Raw genomic sequence first — 22836 nt, 5'->3', positions numbered from 1 at the left:
TTTTTTTGGTCGGTTGTGGGGCTTGAACTCTGGGCCTGGGCGCTATCCCTTAGCTCTTCAGCTCAAGGCGAGCACTCTACCACTTGAGCTACAGCACCACTTCCGGTTTTCTGGTGGTTTATTGGAGATAGGAGTCTCAAGGTCTCTCCTGCCCGGGCTGGCTTTGAACAGTGATCCTCAGATCTCAGCCTCCTGAGTAGCTAGGATTACAGGCGTGAGCCACCAGCGCCCGGCTCTGTGAGACTCTTATCTCCAAATTGCCACTCAAAAACTGGAAGTGGCTCAAACTGGTAGAGCCCTAGCCTTGAGGAAGAGAGCTCAAGGATAGTGCCCCACCCCAAAAAAAGGATAGTGCCCAGACCCCCAAGACAAAAGTATAAATAAACGAATAAGTAAATAAAAACGGTATTGAGAATTGTACAACCCAATGCATACACTTTAACAACACAAAAGGACAATCAAAATTAGTTACAATGGCACATTTTATGCTTATATTTTGCAACAAAATTTTTGAGAAAAAAGTCACCAAAGAAGACACCTGCAATTGCAGTGATCATATTCAATGTACATTATAGAAAAAATGAAAAAAAGATATATTTAGAGTCCCAACTACCCCCAAAATATAATCCCCTAACATGGAGTACTTACAGAAATTGAGGATAGCCTGTCCTTGTCTCAAGAAAAAAAGAAAAAAATCGAAGGAGGGTATGTATGGTAAACTTGGGGGACAGGAATTCCAGAAGTGCTTTCCAAGGATTTGTTTTCTCCTTGGACCTCTGATTCCCTTCTAGGGGACCTCTAGGATCTGCCAAGCTTGGGGTACAGAAGGCTGGGGGTGGGGGACGACTCAGGTCTCCCATCCCTCAGAAGTGGAAGGGTTTCTATTCATTCTCTCGGTGGATTCTGCGCCCCGTTATCCCACGGCGCGGTGGCAGTCCATGGGGCCCGAGGCAGACTGAGACTAGAAGAAAGCGCTGGGGGAGAGGAGAGACTGAAGAAGGGGAAAAGGGGCGCTGGGTTACTTGTGAGCCAGAGGTCACACCCTGCTGTGGGTAGGGAGGAGGATGGAGCAGAGGAACCCGGAGGTGAGACCGGCTGGGCTGGGGGGGGGGTGCTCATGTGGCCCTTGGGACCAGTGTGACCAGAGACCTCGGCCCGGCGACCCCAGCCCCAGCCCCCCGATCCGGCGGACCCCCAGCTTCTCCGCAGCAGGGCGATGCCGGGGCCGCTGGCAGGTCTCCTCCAGTCTGTCCCTGGCCTGGCGGCTCTGGGGCCGACCCCCTGTGTGTGTCCCTGTGTGTGCTGAGCACCGTCCTCATCTGGTCCCAGCCCTCTCCCGCCGCTCTCCATCACGGTCCTCACGGCCGTCCATGTCTCCTCCGCATCCCGGCTGCACGCCGGTCTTAGGCCGCCCTTCTGTCTTCTCATCCTCGCCTCCTGATCCCGCCTCGTCCCCATCTCCACCCCAAGGCTTCATCCTTGTCTCCATCCGTACGCCCATGCGCCCCCCGTCCCGGTCTCCACCACCGCTTCGGCCCGGCCTCGGCCCCTCTCCGTCCCGGTCTCCCCTCTGTACCCACGTCGCCCCCACCCCGTCCAGGTTCCAGGCTCCGTCCCTTCTTCGTCTGGGTCTCCATCCCCTCCCCCTCTCCCCCCTTTCCCCTCCCCCCCCCCCGGGCAGCCTCCGCCGGGACTGGACCTCGCTGGGGGCGGGGCGGAGGAGCCGGATCGGAATAACTCGGTTAACCGGGAGAATTGAATTAACTTCTTCACACCAGCGCCCCGGGGCCTGCCTGGCTCGCTCCTGCGGGGCCGCAGGTGGGGAGGCCCGGGAAGGAGGTCGGGACCCTCCGGCTCGGCTCGTCATGTAGACACCGAAGGTCTGGGCTGGATTGGGACGGGATGGGGGACGGGGAACGGGCCCCGCGCAGCCCCGCCCTGCACCCCGGGAGGGAGCTCTGAGCCAGGGCGGCTGGGACCCTGTGGGGCTGGGGTGGGGGTCGGGGAGGTTGGGGGCGTGGCCTGGACGGCCCAGGCCCCGCCCCGCGGAGCTCGCCCCGCCCCCTCCGCGGGGTCCTGCGCGTTAAAAGGCGCGCGGGCTGGCGGGGCTGCACTTGCGTTGCACCCGGGCAGAGTGTGCCCGCGACGGGGCGGGCGGACTGTCGGCGCGCAGAGCCGGGGTCAGGTCCTTCGCGCCTGGAGCTCCACCCTCCATCCCGACCTCTTTCCAGGCCCAGGACCCCGACCCTGACCCGGCCTGGCCCCCGCTCCTGTCCCCCCTCCCGGGCCGATGGACTACTCCTACCTCAATTCGTACGACTCGTGCGTGGCGGCCATGGAGGCGTCCGCCTACGGCGACTTCGGCGCCTGCAGCCAGCCCGGTGGCTTCCAGTACAGCCCCTTGCGGCCTGCCTTCCCCGCCGCGGGGCCGCCGTGTCCCGCGCTCGGCTCCTCCAACTGCGCGCTCGGCGCCCTACGCGACCACCAGCCCGCGCCCTACTCCGCAGGTGAGCGCAGTCCGGACCCTCCCTCCCTTCCAATCCTGCGAAATCCCCAATGCCTGCCCTACTCTTGTAAAGGAATACGACGGGACCCACAGCCACCCCATCCCTGCCCTGGTCGGTCCTTCCAATGCCACCCCCACCCCACCCCAGACCTCCAGCAACTCAGGGTTCCTCTCCTCAGGGGTAAGCCGCACCCTTCACATCTTTCCTGTTCTGCTTCCTCCCTTCCAAATCTCAACCCCGTGCCCTTCCGGTCAAGGAAACATCCCCTGGCCATCCTCAGGCCCTTCAAGAGGCCTTCCATTCTACGCCTGCAGAGTGACCACCAAACCTCTCCATCCCCTGTATCCTTGGATGGAGGCCTCCAGCTCAGTCAGTCAGATCCACATCCGTGTCACTCCTGCTCTACAGGATGCACGGTCCCCACGAAGGACCCCTGAACAAATGGGCACTTTCCTAGAACCCTAGCACCTGCAAGCCCTTCCTGCCCTGTCTTGGGGACTGGTCCCACCTAGGCCCAAACCCTTGTGCATCACCAAAACCAGTCCCATAGTCTCAGAAAAGGGGCCCAAGTAATTAAGTCATTTTCGTTCTCCCCCTACTTTCCCTCTTCAGACTCTTCCAGCTAAAACCCTGAACCCCTGCACCCCTAAATCCTTTTATCCAAGAGGTCTGCTGTGGGAAACGTCAACCTCACTGGGTCTCTCCGCCACTTCTACCCCTTCAATTAGAGTATCAGCGTGCCCCACCCAATCCCTTTTCCTACTAGAAAACCACGGGGGAAGGTGCAAATTGAAAACTGGGGACTGGTGGTGGTGGGGATAAGTACCACAATTTGGGTAAATAGGAACCAAAGAGATGTGACCAAAGAGTAAAACAGGGAGGGGAAGACTGGCTACTCTGGACCAGATGAGGGTGGGGATTGAGGAGACAAACAGGAAAGGGGAGGATAAATTCCTAAAAGATGGGGCTCTGAGATTATGGGGATACGGGAAGAAGGTTGTAGAAATGAGAGGAAAAATGGGAAGATTGGCGATCCTGACAAAAGTGGGAACATGGGGTTGAGAGGTGATGGAGAGAAGAACCAAAAGATACAGGAATTTTGAGACAGTGACCCCAAAAGATTGGAAACAGTGATAAAGGAGCTGAAAACAGAAATAGGGTATTGGAAGCAAAGGTCGGAAGAAATGGAGTCCTACATAGTGGGGCAAAGATGGAGACTGGGGACCCCCAGGAAAATTTGAAGCCTTCAACCAGGGCCAGAGACAGGGATGCTGAGACTGGTTGAGGTGCTGTCTATGGGGCAGTGGAGGTTGAGACTTGGAGAGGGAGTGGTTGGGGTAATATAGTATTAGAGGAAATGGGAGCACAGAAGATTCTGAGAGGTGGTGAGGTAAGAGAAGAAGACAAAACAAAAACAAAAACCTAGATGGAGGGTCTCAAGTGGGTGAAAGAAGAACCAACCCTCTTCAATGAGCAAGCACAAAGAGAAGACTGGCCCAGAATGGGGAAAGTTGAAGAGAAATTCAGGTGAAGGAAGATGAAGATGAGGAGAAGGGGGAGATACCAGGAAGGGGATGGGGACCAGGGATATGAGGCAGGGCTGAGGAAATAAGGCCTGGTGATAGAAATACACCGGCAGTGGGGGAGGGTTGTGAAAAAAAAGTAGACAGGGACTGGATCTGTACATAGCAGAGAGCCTGTGGCAGGGACTGAAGTCGACTATGACAGGAGAGTTTCAATGGCAAAACCAAAGCTTAAGACTGGCTAGTGGTGTACTACTGATGCTGATGCTAAAGACACCTGACACTTAAGGCTAGTGTGGAGAGAGCAGTGTGGTCAGTCTAGGAGCCAGGCTGAGATACACTGACAGTGTGAGGTATGAGGATAGGGGCAAAATGACAGGGATTTGGGAGGTGGAGGAAATCGAGTGAAGGACCAAAGATAGATCCTTAGCTGGACAGATCCTGGTCTACAGGTTTCTGATGGCTCTTGAGCCCCAGGTCATTCTTTATACCCTTGCTGACTCCGTCGGCCAATAGGAACCCTTGGAATGGGGGCTATGTGGGAACAAACCGTGGGAGGGAAGGGGTGCGCCATTCTCTCTAAAGGTAAAACGTGGAGGGCTGAGCTCAGCATCTCACTTCTGCCGCCCATCTTCGTTGCCTCTACCCTCCCGCACACGCCCGCCCCGCAGTGCCCTACAAGTTCTTTCCGGAGCCGTCGGGCCTGCACGAGAAGCGCAAGCAGCGGCGCATCCGCACCACGTTCACGAGCGCGCAGCTCAAGGAGCTGGAGCGCGTCTTCGCTGAGACCCATTACCCGGACATTTACACGCGCGAGGAACTGGCGCTCAAGATCGACCTCACCGAGGCTCGCGTGCAGGTGCGTGTGTGCTCATGTGTGCATGTGCCCGCGTGGAGGGGGCTGCGGGAGGGTAGACACCTGAGGGCCAGGGACAACTGCAGCTTGGACGCGGAGAATCTGCGGTGGGGAGGGGGGAGGGAAGGGAGCAATGACGAGGACGCCATGGGTGGTTCGAAAGCCAGGGGAGGCCACGGGGCCAGAACCTGGATACCCTGTCTCCACAATGCTATTTGAGAAGCTAAGACGGAGGAGGCAGAATGGGTAGAGGACTGGGGTCAGGCGGGTCCACACGTCTAGGTGTTCCTTCCCAGCGCTACAGCTCTGAACCCTTAAGCCAGGAAAGCCAAAGCCTGAGGCCAGGGCAGGGCCAGGGAGCCAGGGCGGACAAATCCCGGGTGCTGACAAATTCACCTGGCTGATTTTAACTGAAAGCCCTGGACAAAAAGGGTTCCCTAGCACCCCAGCAAGCGCTTCAAAGCCCTGGGACGATTCCAGCGCAAGGCCCCGTTTCCTAAAAAGGAATTGAGGGGCAAGGCTGAGAATTCTGAGAACCAGACCAGAGTAAAGGCAGAAAGCACCCCTGGAGACTCAGGACACTGGGGCAGCGGGGCGAGGTCCAGGAATGAGCTAATCCTAAAGGCAAAAATCCCCAGGACCTGGAGGACAAGGGTGAATGGAGGAGAGGATGGGGAGGGAAACTGGCCTAAGGGCCGAGCGCTGTGAACCTCTGGGACCCGTAATGGTCCCCTCCCCCGACCCCGCCCCGCCCGCAGGTTTCTGAGGGACCCTGGTCTCTGCACCTGCGTCTGGAGGCCCAGGCTGGCCTTGAGCACTCTCTGACCCTTGCGCCCGGCTCACTGGCTGCTGTGCCCACAGGTCTGGTTCCAGAACCGCCGGGCCAAGTTCCGCAAACAGGAGCGCGCGGCCAGCGCCAAGGGCGCGGCGGGCGCGGCGGGCGCCAAAAAGGGCGAGGCGCGCTGCTCGTCCGAGGACGACGACTCCAAGGAGTCCACGTGCAGCCCCACGCCCGACAGCACCGCGTCGCTGCCGCCGCCGCCCGCGCCCAGCCTGGCCAGCCCGCGGCTGAGCCCCAGCCCGCTGCCCGCCGCGCTCGGCTCCGGGCCCGGGCCGGGGCCCCAGCCACTCAAAGGCGCTTTGTGGGCCGGTGTGGCGGGCGGCGGGGGCGGCGGGCCCGGCGCGGGAGCAGCCGAGTTACTTAAGGCCTGGCAGCCGGCGGAGCCCGGGCCCGGGCCCTTCTCCGGAGTTCTGTCCTCCTTCCACCGGAAACCCGGCCCCGCGCTGAAGACCAATCTCTTCTAGCTGTGGGCCCGTTCCCCCCGCCCCACCCCACCGCAGACACCCCGTGCCCCTGCAGGACCTGGCAGGGCCCCTCCCTTTCCCGGCGCCCGCCTGGAAGCAGCCCGACCGTCCCCGCTCCCCACAGTGTCTCACCCCTAAGTGTGCCATCCCCAGCGTGGAATCGTCAGGTCCTCAGCACCCACACGGGCAGAACTCTTTTCACCGGGATCCCCCCTCCTGAAGAGCCGGGAGCCCCCTGTAGCTTGGCTTTCTTTGGAACCAGGACCAATTAATGTCTGTCCCTAACACCGGGCCCACCGGAGGGGCCCCGTGATTCTGCAGAGAGCTGGGGTCTCCCCGCCAACCTCCACGACGAACACAAGCGCCCACGCAGCTCAGGCCCACCTGAGGCTGCTCGTCGCTGGGACGGGCAGCTGCCCTCCGGAAGGGTCCGCCACCCCTGGCGGTCCCGCGGAGGGGGGACTCCCTAGCGAGGGGAAAGGGGGGGCGGCCCGGGGACGACGGGACAGAGGGGTTTCCTCTTCCCTGATTTTTTTTTTGTGGTTGTTCTTTTTCTTTGGGAACAAAAAAGAAAACTTGTAATTTATTCAGGTGATTTTGCTCAATTCAAATAAAACTTAATTTATTGAAGACATCAACCCTTCCAAGTGCCAGGCTGGGGACAGACTGCAAGAAACGGGTCTCCCCTCCTCCCCTCCCCCGTCGCGACCACCAGGAGGACATTTCTTGTCTACAGCCGCCACTCGTTCCCAGCACTGGGCGGTATGGACCGGGAGACAGAACTAAGCAAACTGGCAATATATAGCCCACGTCCTGCGATCCTTCCCCCCCCCACCGCCCCAGTGACCCCAATAATATTAAGGTACCCTCCCTCCCCAAACCCACACAGAAAACAAAACTTATTAAATAAACCCCAGCCCGGTCCTCGGGCTCTTCCTTCATTTCCGGACGGTTGCCCCTCGGAGGAGGAGGAAAGTGACTCTTCCTCTGTGGTTCATGGGGGTAGACGGGCAGAAGTGGCCGTGGAGGTGGTGGTGGCGGCCCAGGTGCTCCACAGGGAGGGGTCTGCACCAAAGCAACCCCCTAAGTGACTGGGAACCGCTGCAGGCTACTGCCATCAGCAGCGCGGAGGGGAGAGGCAGGAAGTACTGATTAAGGCATCCCAAATGATTGGGCAGTGGGGAACGCAGATCCCCCAATAAATAAGTAGAGAGGCGCTGCCCCGCCCCTCAAAACTTTTCAAGCTCCGGCTGTGTGGGACCTTCAGAGAGGAAAGGCACTAACTGATCCAAGCTCCCCAGAGCCTCCGCTATCACTTGCTGAGCTGCAGGGTGTCCAGAAGAAGGCGCTTGTGAGCTGGGTCCTGCACCCCAGCCTCCTCCAGGTCCTCCTCCGTGATGTCACTGGGAATGAGAGGCTGGGAGATGAGCTGGAGGGTGGTGACTGACAGGGCCCCTAGCTCCACCCTAAGGTCGAAGACCCGCCCCGCCTACCCCCTGCCCCGCCCCCACCTGAGAAACTCCAGGTCGTCCCAGCCGTTGTGTACCAGGCCCTCCTCATAGCGCTCCAAGCCGATGGCCCGCAGCCAGGCACCCATGCCCGCCTCGCCAAGCCCGCTGGCCCGCCCGCCCTGCGGGCAAGGAGCCTGAGGATATAGGGCATGTTAGGGGAGCACTGAGGGTAGAAACAAACACCTGCAGAGCAGCCACATTTAGCACAGCCCTGGGGAGAAAAGGGGGCAAGGGCTGCTCCATGTGTCCCAGTCAAGCCACCAGGGTCAGACTCAGGGCATGCTCAGTGAAAGAGTCCCACGGTCTGTGCTGATCCTCCCACCCCCCCAGGTACAGCCAGCCCTGGTCCACACACCTCCTCTGCCAGGTCTTCCTGGATGCTCTCTCGAATGCGAGGTGGAGGAAAGCTCAGGGGCCGGCCATAGTCTGAGGGTAGTCCTCGGGGCGGCTGCAACTCAAGGGGGCTGGGGAGGAGTGCTGAGCGTCCAGGCCCCGCAGGAGCATAATCCACCTCGCTGAGTGTCTTGGCCATCTGGAGTACTGAGCAGGACCGGTCATCCCCACTTGCTATCTCTCCCAGGAAGGTGCTGGCAGGTGAGGGGCCTGGGGGCAGTGGAGGCCTTGGATGGGCCTTGGGTGGTGGGCCACGGGCCTCACCCCCACTGCGGCCCCGGACCACTGGCATTGACAAAGGATCCAGACTGGGAGGCAGGAAGATGGCTGAGTCCGGCAGTGGTGGGGGTGGGAAATCTGGAGGAGGCAGTGTACCTCCAGAGTCCTCATCTGATGAGCTCCCCTCTCCTACGCGAGGGGGCCGGTTGCGTCCAAGCTGTGGAGCAGGCACTGTTATGGCCACTTTGTTCTTGGTGGCAGGTGGGACAGGGGCCCTGGCAGGTGAAGGTAGCTCCAGGGGCAGCAGCTGGTGCGGGACCCCTTCAAGGACGTAGTAAGCAGGGTTATTGAAGCTGTTCTTGGGTGGGAGGGCTGACATCCCTTCTGGCTCAGTAGCCCCTTCTGGCTTCAACCTGGGTTTGAGAGTAGTATAACTAAACCAGGCCCCCAGAAACCCAAGGTGGAGGCAATGGATGCAGAGAAGGAAAGGAAGAAAAGTCAGAAGACAGACTTGCACGTGACTTGGAATGCATCACTTGCCTTCTCCTGCCCTTAGATTCATCTCGCTGAGGTATTGAAGACAGAACCCAAATTCTCTGTCCTGCTCAGATTCTTACATCTTTATGACGCTAACTGAAATATGAGGTTCCAGAAGGCAGGAAGACGAGTGTGAACAGAGATCTGGATAGCCTCCACCAGCATACAAGACTGGTCCACTCTGGCATCTTACTCAGAGGCTCAGGGTAGTTTTTTTACCAAGCTGGCTGAGAAAAACTGAAGATGAGTGGAAAAGCACCAAACTATACCTAAACACATTTCCTTTAGTTCAAACAACTAGATAGCATTACAAAGCAAGCTGGCCTTCCCAAAGATTGAGCCACAAAACACTAGGTTCCTAAGAACATTGGTTATTATGTAGGAAAGAAGTCTCCCTGGCCCATTATATTTGGGAAATGATTCCAAACAGTTTGAAAAGAGATCTCTTCCTTGTCCATATGCTTGGAGCCTTTGCTAATACTATCATGTACTGAGAGTTAACTTAAGATTACAATCTAGAGGCTGGGAATGTGGCTCAGTGGTAGAGTACTTGCCTAGCATGCATGAAGCCCTGGGTTCGATTCCTCGGTACCACATAAACAGCAAAGACTGGAACTGACACTGTGGCTCAAGTGACAGAGTGCTAGCTTTGAGCAAAAGCAGCTCAGGAGGGCTGGGAAGGTGGCTCAGTGGTAGAGTGCTTGCCTTGCATGCATGAGGCCCTGGGTTCGATTCCTCAGCACCACATAAGCAAAAAGAAAAAAGACGGAAGTGGCACTGTGGCTCAAGTGGTAGAGCGCTCGCCTTGAGCTGAAGAGCTGAGGGACAGCGCCCAGGCCCAGAGTTCAGGCCCCACAACTGAACCCCCCCACAAAAAAAAGCAGCTCAGGGGCAGTACAGTGCCCAAGCCCTCAAGCCCCAGGACTGGCAAAAGAAGAGGGGTAGGGGGAGGAGAAGAGGGAAACGAGAGAGAGGAGAAAAGAAAAAGGGAGAAAGAGATCTAGCAAGAAGCATGGTCCAAACCCCTCTGACCACATACCCTTTTCTAGTGGACTTTCTTGAAGAACAGTGCCCCACAGTATGCTCCTGGGAAATCCTGTGCTAGGCGTGAGCCTTCTCCAAAACACAGGGCTCAAACTGGTCTGCTTACACGGAGGCAGCTGTTCTAGAACCAATTACTTTCTTTCTTTCTTTTTTGCTGGTCGTGGGCCCTGAACTCTGGGCCTGGATGCTGTCCCTCAGCTCTTCAGCTCAAGGCTCTACCACTTGAGCCACAGCACCACTTCCAGCCTTTTCTGCTTATGTGGTGCTGAGGAATCAAACTCAGGGCCTCATGCATGCAAGGCAAGCACTCTACCACTGAGCTACTTTCCCAGCCCCTAGAACCAATTTCTTTGAGGGAGTCTCATGCTCACTTCAGCAGCACGTATACCAAAATTGGAAAGAGACAAGACTCTTGATATGTAGCTCAGGCTGGCTTTGAACTTGTAATCCTCTTGCTTCAGCCTTTCAAATACAGGGGCGATAGTTATGCACCACCACACCCAACTTTAGAGCCATTTTCTACCTGCATTTTTTTCAGGCAAAACTGAGAGGAAAGGCTGAGTATGTTCCCTCTGACTCAAGAGCCACACCTAAGGAAGTCTGGACTGGCCATAATCACCACAGGGTAGCATAGCACCCAAACAGACAAATCCCCAGGCAGGCTGGCCCTGAAGGCCACACCTAGTGATGGGAGTGAGCAGGGGGGTGACAGGTTCATCCTCTCACCTAGGATTCAAGGGCTCCTCCCGGGGACCTGCTCGGGGCGGGGCTGGAGGCCTCCCAGTTGGTGGTGGTTTCTCTGGCTCTTCAAACAACTTGGACAGTGGGCAGGAAGCATCTGTGGAGACTGGCTTTCGACTCCCTGATCTGTCATTGGTGCACCGGAGAGGGGAAAATGGAGTTGGCAAGGGGCACCCCGTTACATTACCCCTCACGAGACCAACATACCCAAAGACTGCAGTAGCTCACCTGGAATCCTGACTGCTTCGGGACACAGAGGGAGCCTTGTTCTTGGTCCCTGCCTCATCCTTATCAATGCTGATCCACTCTGGGGAGGGCAAGGAAGGAACAGTGAAGAGAGGACCTGAGGATAGACAGCCTCTAGGCCTGCCCACCCTTTTCCAGCTATTCCTCGGGGAAAATCGAAACAGTCATAGCTCATAGCTGTAGAACCTCCAGCGGCCCAGAATTCCACCCAGGATCCCTCTCTCCTTCACCCGTCCTCACCAACCCCATCCAGTGTCCCAAACCCTTCCCGATGAAGCCCCTACCATAGAGCCGCTCACGGGTGCCCAGGCGTTCTGTGGGCACCCGCACTTTCATGGAGCCCCGGATGTTGCCAGTCTCCTCGCCGCGGTGTGACAGGAAGGTCAGGAACTGCTGTGCTGTACTGCCAATCATGGATTTGAGTGCAACCACACACTCCCCTGCGGGACAGATAGGACAGACCAGCAGATAGTCAAGCCTTGCTGGGACCCTGCTTAGTTTTTTGTACCCCTCAGCACCTCTCATCCCTTACCATAGGATTCATAGCCATCCATAGACTTGACTGTGAGCAGGAGATGCTGGTCCTGCAGGTATTCGATGTCAGCCAGAATGGGCTTGAGCTGGAGAGCAGAGAGGCACAGTGAAGACCAAAGCTCCAACCCCCTTGGGCCCTCTCACATGCTGCTCCGGCCCTCAGGCTTGTCATCTTCACTCTTAGGCAAAGTCCCCAAACCCTTATTGTAAAAGACACAGTCCAACACGGTCTTTAATCCCAAGAACTGGTTTTTGGTTTTTTTAATTTTTTTCTTCTGTTGATCATGGGGCCTGAATGGGCCTGGGCACTGTCCTTCAGCTCTTCAGCTCAAGTATAGTGCTCTACCACTTGAGCCACAGCTCCACTTCTCCAATAAAGTCTTTATAACCCTGGAATTAATTATCTGGGTCCTCAATGACAGTACAGGACCTGACATTTAGTAAAGACTTTAGAAGTATTTATTGAATACATGCATGAACAATTGGGCTCCATAGTCCCTTATAAACACAGCAAATGTCCTTATTCCGGTTCAAGTGCATGGGTGTGAGCATGCAGGCCTGTGTGCAGACTCTCCAGAACCCACCCTCCCTCCCAGGCAGCCCTGTCCCTCCCCATGGGACCCTTCACCCACCAGCCTTGGCCCTGCCCGCAGCCTCACCGTGGGCAGCTGGCGCGAGGACCACTGCACTTTGAGGAAGTTGATGTTATCACTGCTCTGGGCATCATTCTCAAAGCTCTTCTTGTACTCTGAAGTGGGGGTGAGGAACACACAACAGAGACTCATCTCCCAGCTTCCCCTCTCTCTACATTAAGGGCTGACTATTCTGGGCAGCCTCTAGCCTCCCGCCCAGCTTGGCCCACAGCCAGCCCTGGGCCCCCTCTGACCCTCCAAGCAGGTGGAGTAGAACTCAATGAAGAACTTGGTACGGCTGGCTGTCTTCACGATGGCCTCAATGCTCTCAAACTCGATGTAGGCCTGGTCCGAAGTCTTTGAGAGCCCTGAGGAGCAAGGGAAGAATTACAGGCAGAAGTGCTGAGAGAGCCTGAGTGGATCCCAGAGGAATGAGACAGAGGCTGAGCCTGGGACAGTAAATCAGGAGTCCTGGCAGAGCAGAAGACAAAGCCAAAAGGAACTTCCAAATCCTAACCCAACAATAAGAGATGCCCAAAGCCCAGATCCTGGACTAGGGCAGAAAGACAACTCAAGAATAAAAGATCGGGGCTGGGAAGGTAGCTCAGCGGAAGAGTGCATGCCTTGCAAGCATGAGGCCCTGGGTTCGATTCCTCAGCACCACATAAACAGAAAAAGCCGGAAGTGGCGCTGTGGCTCCAGTGGTAGAGTGCTAGCCTTGAGCTGAAGAGCTGAGGGACAGCGCCCAGACCCAGAGTTCAGGCCCCATGACCAGACCCAAAAAAAAAAAAAATAATAAAAGATCCTTATCAGGAGCATCTGGGGACCCTGTAGAATGCCTGCAGCCTTGCCTGTTAATAGTACAGCACACTTCCCAGGCACACTTGGAGACACAGATAGGTTATACTTGCATATATCCAACCAGTCATGGGTTCAATGCATGATCCAGACGTACAGACATCCTTACACGTCACATCCCCTAAGCCATCCTTTGTATGTATTCTATATGCCGTATCTATGACCACATCTAAAATAATCACCTTTCTTGGAGATAAACTGTGAAGTAACTCCAACCTCAAATGTTCCAAACACAGGGGAATGGTCGCTGGTGACAATGTCATCAGTACAACCTGTGCAGGGGGATAGAAATGGGGATCCAGGTGAACTGTCTCTCCCCTTCTCCCCCTCTCAAAGGAAGGCAGAGACAAGAGAGTGACACCAGGCATCTTCTAGCACCCTGTCTGGGATGCTCTCACCATAGGAATTGCATATGATGTGGGTTTCAGGGTAGGACTTCCACAGAATCCGGTCACACCATGAGGGCACATTGGTCCGCACCTGAGGCAAGAAGGGGCAGCCTGGTCATGGTTGACAGCTGGGAGTGTCTCAGCAGGGGCCTTACCCAACAGCTGATGCCTTAGGCCTCAGCACCTATCTGTCTTCTTGGATCTCCACAATACCCAGAGTCACCCAGGGATCCTGAGAGAAGCCACATAAGGGGAAGTGGCAACCGTAGAGGCCTACACCACAACCCCCTGACCCTACACTCTGACCCACTGCAGGCTGGAGCTCCCTCAGCCCTCCCTATTTTCTCCACTTACCCCAGTCGGTTTCTGCTTATGCCAGGCATATGTGTCCCGAGAGCCCCGCTCATAGCGATAGGTAGGTGGGAAGGAAATCTCTTCCTCACCTAAGGAGAGCAGAGGACATATGGGATTCAGTGTCCCCCAAGCCCAAAAATACCCCAGGCCCTCTGGAGCCACCTGGTAGGCCCCCACTCACTGAATCGAAGGAAGACCTTGTGCTTCTCCCGTTCCAAGTTGAGTTGGTCCACCCTGAGCAGGGGCTCAAACTCCTTCCTACTGATGTAGTTTAGGATCTCCTGGAGTATAGGATGCACAGTCCGAAGACTTGTCTCCTAAGCTGAGCCAGAGTGAGAGCCCTCTGGACCCCATCTTTCCTACAACCACCCATCCACAGGGCCCTGCTCACACCTGGATGTCCATGTCTAAGCGGTAGTTGAGGTCCCCAAACCAGAAGAGGTGAGTGAAACGCAGAGAGATGTCAAAGGCACTGAGCTGCCGGTCGCCCAATGAGAGCAGACGAAGGATGTCCAGGTAGTTCTGGTTCCGCCTAGGATAGGTAGAGGGGTAGGTCCCTATGCTCAAGCATCAAGATAAGAAGTCAAAGGGGTAGGGACTATAAGACAGAGACAGAGGAAGGAGCTGGAGACAAGATCAAGGTCAGGAACAGACAAGAGGAGTAAGGAAGGAGGAGTGGATGGGGCTATGGGAGAGGGAACTGGTCCCAGGTAATGAGGGCTGGGATTAAGAAAGCAGGAAGGTGCCTCTCACCGGGCAGTCTTCTCATTTCCTGAGGTGAGATGGCAATTTACAAAGCCAAACGAGGTGCCATTGAACATGAATGAGACACCCACAGCTCCCTTGTTCCCTGTCAGAGCAAGCGAAGGAAGAAATCCCGGGTCGTACAAAGGGCTCCCAACTCCCCCCTGGTACCCCTCAAAACAACAGTGACAGGGCTCTCTCCCTAGTCCAGAACACTTGGAGGCAGGCAGGCCCCTAGAAACACCCATTCCTCCCTGAGGGTCCTCCTGGCACTATTCACTGGCTGTGTGAACGTAGGCTAGTCATTCAACCATTCTGGGCTTGAGTTTTATCATCTATCAAAAGGAATAATTGGTGGGCACCAGTAGCTCATGTCTGTTATCCTAGCTACTCAGGAGGCTAAGACCTTAGGATCACAGTTCAAAGCCAGTGCAGGTGGGAAAGTTCATGAGAATTTTATCTCCAATTAACCACCAAAAGACCGAAAGTAGAACTGTGGCCTTGAGCAAAAAAGTTCAATGACAACTCCCAGGCCCTGAGTTCAAGACCCAGGACCAGCGTGCGTGTACAGGCACATGCACACACAGGAGATAACTGCTTTTGGCCTTCTTGATGGGGCTCAAAAAATTTTAGAATATTTATTAAGTTCCAAGTACCCTATGTATAGGGAAGCCAAGACCACTAACTAGGAAGACCTTGGGCTAGAGAGAAAACCGAAGGCAGGGGTGGAGGAAGCCCACCTGCCCCACTCACCTAGGGTGTTGGCAATGCCAGTCTTCACGCTGGACGTACTGACGTGGCTGATGCGGTTCTCATGCTCTGGCTTCACCAGCACAGCCACCTTAATGTTCCATAGTGACTGCATGGCAATCTGCATAGAGGGTCAGAGGTCACCTCCTCTGCTCTGGGCTAAGACCCCCTTCTGCATTCCTCTGCCCCTTTTCCTGAGGGACTAGCGAGGATCAGGTCTCTGGTGGAATGAAAGGCTCACCAAGGACTCAAGTTAGATGGAAATATCAGAGGTCACCGGGAAAGCCATTAAAAGTCAGACAGGGAAGTCTTGGATTTTGTTTGTGAGAACAAGGAAGGGACTGGGTGAGATGACCCCTCACCGGGCGGTAATCCAGATCCGTAAGATCCTTGAGGCCCCCTCGAAGCAGGTCTAGCCACTCTCGGTCACCCACTGAGTTCTCCTGGGTCCCAAAGACATAGATGTCGTGGGGGATGGTCACTGTGACTTCGTCCAGGGCCTTCCCTAGACCCTTCGATGTGAACCAAGACGTCACATTTTTGGGAGGCGGCACACTTCCTGGAGTAAGGATGAAGGAAGGGTGGGAAGGTCAGACCCCTACCCAGGAGACATCACCTACCACACCCTAGCCCCAGCTTAGGCCTGACCCATGTTCCAGGTGCCTATGAAGACAGAGATCATGTCAGGCTCGTCCTGTTTTGAGTGTTTGTTCTTCATGAGCTGCAGCAGCTGGCAGAAGGCCTCCCGTTTCTGTGGAAACAGCAGCCAGTCAAAGGCAGGTGGGCAACAAGGAACACCCCCTTCCACAGGGACACCCCATCAGATGGGAGGTTCTCACACTCTACACTACTACTTAAGAATATTACACAAGCTGGGTGCTGGTGGCTCACGCTTGTAATCCTAGCTACTCAGGAGTCTGAGTTCTGAGAATCATGGTTCAAAGCCAGCCTGGGCAGGAAAGCCCATAAGACTCTTATCTCCAATTAACCACAAGAAAACCAAAAGTGGCACTGTGACTCAAAGTGGTAGAACACTAGCCTTGAGCTGAAGAGCTCAGAGAGCACCCAAGCCCAGAGTTCAAGCCCCAGGACTGCCACCAAAAAAAAAAAACAAAAAAAACAAAAAAACACACACACACAAGTTCAGTAAGTTTTAACTGAATGGGGATTTGAATCCACCTTCAGGTCACCCTCTCTATTCGGTAGAACTGGAGTTTGTTTGTCCATTGTGATACTGTGGCTTGAATTCAAAGCCTCGAGATCTCACTTGGCATTTTCCACTCACACCTGGTGCTCTCCCACTTGAGCCATGCCCCCAGTTCCAGCTGGAGATAAGTCTCTCAGTTTTGTCTTTGGCGTCAACCTGAGATCCTTCTATCTCAGCCTCCTGAGCAGCTAGGGTAGTATAGTCATGAACCCCTGACTCCCTACCAGTACTAGGGTTTGAACTCAAGGCCTCATACTTGGCAGGTTCTCTACTTGTCACTTGAGATAAAAGCTCAGTTACATTCCAGAAAGGGTTTCAAACCTTGCCTGGGGCCAAAATTCACCATGCCTAGTTTATTAAGAGGCCCAGGCTGGGGCTGGGAAGTTGGCTCAGTGGTAGAGTGCTTGCTTTGCATGCATGAGGCCCTGGGTTCGATTCTTCAACACCACATAAAGAGAAAAAGTCAGAAGTGGCACTGTGGCTCAAGTCATAGAGCGCTAGCCTTGAACTGAAGAGCTGAGGGACAGTGTCCAGGCCCAGAGTTCAGGCCCCACAACCAACCAAAAAAAAAAAAAAAGAGGGCTGGGCAGTTGGCTCAGTGGTAGAGCACTTGCCTTGCATGCATGAGGCCCTGGGTTTGATTCCTCAGCACCACATAAGCAGGAAAAAAAAAGCCGGAAGTGGCGCTGTGGCTCCAGTGGTAGAGTGTTAGCCTTGAGCTGAAGAGCTGAGGGACAGCGCCCAGGCCCAGAGTTCAGGCCCCACAACCAGACCAAAAAAAAAAAAAAAAAGGTTCCCAGGCTAGGCTGGGGGGGGACGTGGCGGGGGGGGGATAGGGGGGAGGGTGTTGGTGGCTCATGCCTATCTATAATCCTAGCTACTCAGGAGGCTGAGATCTAAGGATTGTGGTTCAAAGACAGCCCCAGCAGGAAACTCTGTGAGACTCTTATCTCCAATAAACCACTCAGAAAACCAGAAGTGGCACTGTGGCCCAAGTGGTAGAGTGCTAGCCTTGAGCTGAAGAGCTGAGGGATAGCGCCCAGGCCCAGAGTTCAAGCCCCATGACTGACCAAAAAAAAAAAAAAATTCCCAGGCTGCCTTTAAATAATCAATCCTCCCAATCTCTGTCTCCCAAGTAACTTAGAGCCACCATGCCTGGCTCTCAATGCCTGTCCCCCGACACCCTCCCCCCCCCCACACACACACCAGGAGGGAAAACAGGCCTACACCACACATCCCCTCTCTTCCCATTCAATGAGGACTCTAGCAACCCCCAGTGCCCTGGCCAAGACTGTTCCTTACCCGGGCACTGACAAAGATGAAATCCTTGCGTTGGGTACGGTCCTTCTCCTTTTCAAACACAACACCAAGTTTGTTCTGGACACGCTGGGACTTAATGAGCTGACGAACTAGAGAAAGTAGGAGAGATCACATAAGCCTGTGCCTCAAGGCCAAGGGGCTCCAGGCTACCTAATTTGCCCAGGTCTGGCCCTGGCTCACTGCGGTCGTGCGTGAAGGTTGTCCAGTCCTCCTGGGAGTCCCGCTGTCTCCGCAGCAGCACCAGCCGCCCTCCCTCCACATCCACGCTCAGCGTGAACTTCTGGGACTTCCCAATCTTGGTAAGGTCACCCAAGGTCACATCCAGCTTCACCTGCAATTCAGGAGGTTGGGAGACTGCTGACAAGCCTGGGAGGGCAGGGAGGGGCAGGCAGCACCCGCTGTACCTCCAGCTGCCCTTTGTTCCAGGAGGCCTTATCCACTGTGTACCTCAAAGGCCTGCACAGGTATGGTCTTGGCCTTGCGTGTGGAGGGCTGCAGTGGGGCTGGGGGCCCTGTGGAGCTCATGTCCTGCAGAGCCTTCAGGGCCTGCAGAGGGCAAGCATAGAGTAAGTGAGGAGGACAGGCTGGGTGGGGGGAAGAAGGGGCACTGCTGATGTTACAGTGAGAACTGGGCTTTGGCTTCAGGGTTGAAATCAGGTCAGTGACTAAGGAGGGGTGTGCGGGAGTCAGTCCACCTTCTTTTGGATGCCTGACAGGAAGTCCTTCAGCACTGACAGCTTCAACACTAGGCTCTCCAGCTCCTGCTCCCCAGTCTGTGGTGGGCTCTGTGGGGAAGAGAGAAAGACTGGTACATGAGGCCCCCCCAAGCAGCAGCTTCACCCCACCCTCCACTCCTGCCCGATGATCCCACCTGCTGCTGCAAAAGGCGGGTCACCATGGGTGAGCTCTGCTGATCAAACACCTTGGACAGGATCTCCAGGCCAGACAGGACCTTGTCCACCTCGCTAGGGGAGACACCAGGTCAGACTCCCACCCTGACCTAAGTCCTGGGAACAGGATGTGGGGTGTGGCACTTCCATCTGAAGCACGGAGGCACCAGGGCACAGGGGAGGAAGTCAGAGGTGGTGACTGGCTCACGGATGAGGGGCCAAGCCAGGGAGTCGTGTGTGCGCAGCTGCCACTGGTACCTGTGCAGCCTGCGGCATGAGGTGGCTAGGGTGCGGGTGAGGTGGGGCAGGTTGCTGGCTCCGCCCCGCACGGCCTCCAGGTCCAGTCCGTAGCTGCCCTTCAGATACTCATGGGAGACAGTGCTCAGCCCATTGGGAGTGCTTCGGGAGAGAGGTTTGGAGTCAATAGAGGCCCCTTGTCCCAGAACCCCAACCCATCCCTCTGGGACCACAGCACTGGTAGCAGGAGTAAAATGGGGCGGAGATGGGATGGGGGTGGTCCAGCAGGAAGGGCTCAGAAGGCATCTCCACCTCTTGTGGAAAACCACTCTCAGAGGAGAAAGGGATTCAGCAGATGGGGTGGGGGATACTCACCTCTCAGCGGCTGGAGTGGTGGGGGTCTCTGGGGGTGGCAAGGAGCTGCTAGGCCCGATGGAGGCAGAAATGCTGGTGGAGCCGGAGCGTGGGGGCAGAGGGGGTTTCTCATCCTCCACATCTGTGGACAGGGTCAAAAGGGCACATACTCAGTGGGATGATGGCTGCGGGTGCCACAGCTGTCAGACTTCCAGAGAAAAGGGTAAAGGGCAGGGGAACGTGGGTAGGGGGATAGGGGGCTTCAGGCGAGGCCAGGCTGAGAAGAGAGGCTAGGAAGAAAGAGAGTCAGGGGACAGGGCAGTACCTGAGGTATCTCGGTCATCAGGCGGGTCTGGTTCTCTCTCCCCCTCTACAGGCAGTAGCAGGGCACAAACCAGGCCCTGGTTGGGTTGGGCATATAGGCCAATGAGCTCACCCAAGGTCTGGAAGCGGCGCACAGGTACACCCTGTGAGGTCTGTGGGCCGGGCAAGGAGGGAACAAAGAGTTAGGCCAGAGGTCCTCAAGCCCGGGGCTGGATCAAGGTCAAGACTTAAGGGTCTGAGCTCCCACCTGCACAGCCAGGAAATCTTCTCCATCAGGCAGAATACGGTATGTGTGCACATGCTTCTGATACCTAATGGTGAGGCAGAGGTCAGAGCCTGTCACCCCAAGCTGGGGACTAAGCCCCAAGGCAGCCATTCTTCTTATTACCATGCTTACTCCCACCCACACCCCAGCGTGGTCCCCTTAAAACTACTTGCCAGGCTGCACAGGGTTAATGATAGGTTAGTGAACTTCCATCCCTTTAGTGTTCCCAATAAGAGTAGGAATGGTGGGGGGGGCAGGTGAATAATGCAGTTATCATGTCGATACATAAGCTATAAAACTAGGAAAATTAAAGGAAGGGGTTAAGAGGAATGGGGGAGAATGAACAAAGGAGTGACATGGATCAAGATGCAGTGTACTTATAAACTGACACATTGAATGGTAACCCCTTTATAAAACTACTAGAAGATAATACAAATATAATTTTCAAAAAAGGAGCAAGAATGACCAAATTCCCTCCCTGTGCTCAGACCTACAGAGACTCCACGTCCACCACAGGGCCTAGGAAGCAACAGGCAGCTCTTTTGTGGCCTCCACAGCTGTCTAAACAGCCCCTCTGGGGCTGTGGTACCAGTCTGGGCCCCCCGCCAAAGTAAGAGTCCTCAGAAGCCTGGCTAGCCCTTTTGCATGCATAGGCAATGTGCTCGTACACGTGTGAGCTTCTGTCTGTATTTATGTTGGTGTCTAGTTCTGCTGGAGTTGGATGTGTCTGGGAAGTTTGGCCATTACTCCAGGCCTTTACCTTCCTCCTCAGACACTGGGAAACTAGGATGACACAAGAGGACACTTTATGGGGACCCAGCCTGGAGGGGGAAGAGGGGTGCTGACAGATGGCATAGCAGCTGAGCAGGTGACAGCTGAGCCAGGCACACACTCAGTGGGGGATGGAAGGCTTCCTCTGTTTACACACCTTAGAGGCCCCTGGGGTCTGTGTTGTATGCTAGGTAGGAGGGCCACCCCCTTTCCCCCAACAGGCTCACTCTGGAGCCTCTGCTGGGTATTGGGGCTGGGTGTGTTACTTTGTGGGTTGTGGACCTGTGTTTATAACAATAATAGCAATTCAGGAGCTGAGCCTGGTTCCATGTCAGGCCAGATACTCAGCCATCCTACAGATCTTTCAATTCTCACCCGTTTGAAGCAGATATTATCAACATTATCCCCATTCTCCAGAAAAGGAACTGAGGCTCAAAAAGATAATAGGATTTTCAAATTTACAGAACAAGTAGAGGCAGAAAGAATTAGGATTTAAGGGCTGAGACTATGGCTTAGTGGTAGAGTGCTTGCCTAGCATGCACGAAGCCCTGGGTTTGATTCCTCAGTACTGCATAAATAGAAAAAGCCAGCAGTGTGCACTGTGGCTCAAGTGGTGAGAGTGCTAGCCTTGAGCCAAAGAAGTTCAGGGACAGTGTCAAAGCCCTGAGTTCAAGCCCCAGGACTGGCAAAATATAAATAAATAACTAGGATTTAAAACCAGGGCAGAAGCCAAGGCATTCATCAGGGCAGGGCGTTCCTTGAATATTATTCATGGACATATGTTGTATATATAGGTAGACAAGTATTTGTTTACCACTTCTGATCCCTCCTGAGATCCAGGGAACAGCCACTCGGCTGGCAAAGCCAAATCCTCCACACAAGAGCCAGCCTCTGGGCCCACCCATGCCTTCCCCCCAGCAGTACAGCCAGGATTCACCCCTTACCGGGACAATAATGCTCCTCACCCCAGACATGGGCCCCAGCTGCTCCCCTCCCACTCAACAGCTGACCCTGCACCTGCCTCCTTCCCCTCCTGCATAGGGGGGGGTACACTTCAGAGGGGGCTGGGAACACAGGGCTCCTAAGGATATTCACGAGTTGGGTTGTCCTGGGCTTCAGGCAAAAGCTAGGCCAGAGTTAGCTCATCCTCTGTACTCCTGATGTTTTGGACAGAATCTTGGGCACTAACAAATGTTTAATAGCATCTCTGGCTTCTACCCACCAGATGCCAATAGCTCCAGTGATGACAGTAATATTTCCCCTGGTCTAGGCCAAAGTACATCTTACTCAAGGATGTCATAAGAACAGAGGAGGAAGGAAAGGGCAGATGTACAGGGATTTGGGGAGGACATGTGACAGTGCCAAGAAAGAACACAACTAGATGCAAACACAGCACCCCCTGAAGCTTCCCATACATGGCTTTCCATTCCAGGGACCCCAAGAGGCCCATTCAGTGTGGGAGCTGGTGAGCAGGTCAGAGAGAGAACACTAGAAAAGCAAAAAAGGACAAACTTGCCCCCACAGCACTACCTGTGACACCACTCAGGGACAGCTGAAGAGACGGAGGCCCACTCAAAGAATTGCTGGACCTAGCCTAGGGGGTCAGAGTCCAAGCCAGAGCCGGGACACATTCACTCACTGATTGGTGAATGGCTCAGTCCCATACAGCCTCACCCAGCTGCCTCCCCAAGCCTTCCTCTTCCACACCTTCACCACCATCCCCAACGGCTCCCCACATCCTTAGGATGCAAAGCCAAACACACTGTAAAGAAGCTTGCTGGGCATTCTCCTACACCCTGCCATCCCTCTGCCCGCCGGTACCTTACCACTCGGACAAATCCCATTAAACCGAACGGGCCCGCATGAGATGAACCACCTTGCATGCTCACCAGTGCCCCTTCTACCTGGGGGGCCCGGGCGAGTCTGCCTCTACTGCCTGCACTTTCTCCTCCATCACCAACCACTCTGGGCCCCCCCAACTCTGCTCGCAAGGCCCCAGAAGATACCCCCAGACTCACAGCAGGAAGTGGCCCCAGATCCTGGCTCAGCCCCAAGATAAAGTCAAAACCTCGGACAGACCCAGGGGTGGAGGCGGGGCTACTGTCCCGCCGGCCCCAGTCACCACCACCGCCCCCCACCGCCCCGAACTCGGGGCGCTCCGGGCGCGTCCCCACCTCCCCTTCCCGCGCCACTCACAGGACGCAGAGTGCGAAGGCCCCCGCCACGCTCTCGCTGTCTCGGACCAGGAAGCTGCCATCGCGGCCGGCCCGGGCCAGCAACTCCTCCGCAGCGGCGCGGCTCAGGTCGCGGTGGTACCAGGCAGGG

The 22836-nt window shown here is 55.6% G+C and overlaps 2 protein-coding genes across 2 annotated transcripts; one reads left to right on the top strand and one right to left on the bottom strand.

The window, feature by feature from the left end:
• Positions 1-2112: 2112 nt before the first annotated feature.
• On the top strand, positions 2113-6443 carry Phox2a (paired-like homeobox 2a). Its single transcript, XM_013014067.1, has 3 exons — positions 2113-2507; positions 4702-4889; positions 5748-6443. The coding sequence occupies exons 1-3, from the start codon at positions 2291-2293 to the stop codon at positions 6189-6191; spliced, it is 849 nt and encodes a 282-aa protein (XP_012869521.1). The 5' UTR covers positions 2113-2290; the 3' UTR covers positions 6192-6443.
• Positions 6444-6796: 353 nt separating this feature from the next.
• Inppl1 (inositol polyphosphate phosphatase-like 1) lies at positions 6797-22835 on the bottom strand (the record flags this gene model as incomplete). The annotated part of the gene is made up of 28 exons (XM_013013960.1): positions 6797-7594; positions 7703-7836; positions 8058-8727; positions 10622-10762; positions 10865-10943; positions 11167-11322; positions 11415-11502; positions 12076-12164; positions 12303-12416; positions 13089-13178; positions 13305-13386; positions 13650-13738; positions 13831-13930; positions 14043-14181; positions 14403-14499; positions 15147-15264; positions 15506-15702; positions 15792-15894; positions 17653-17759; positions 17851-18001; positions 18118-18216; positions 18366-18455; positions 18542-18635; positions 18819-18959; positions 19173-19293; positions 19477-19627; positions 19723-19786; positions 22708-22835. Coding segments are annotated over 28 exons (3723 nt in total), but the record flags the coding sequence as incomplete, so codon positions are not given.
• Position 22836: the final 1 nt, after the last annotated feature.

Source organism: Dipodomys ordii, unplaced genomic scaffold, assembly GCF_000151885.1.
Source record: "Dipodomys ordii isolate 6190 unplaced genomic scaffold, Dord_2.0 Scaffold22, whole genome shotgun sequence".
Taxonomy (NCBI): Eukaryota; Metazoa; Chordata; class Mammalia; order Rodentia; family Heteromyidae; genus Dipodomys; species Dipodomys ordii.
The sequence above is the reverse complement of the archived record's forward strand: the minus strand, read 5'-3'. Positions and strand labels throughout refer to the sequence as shown.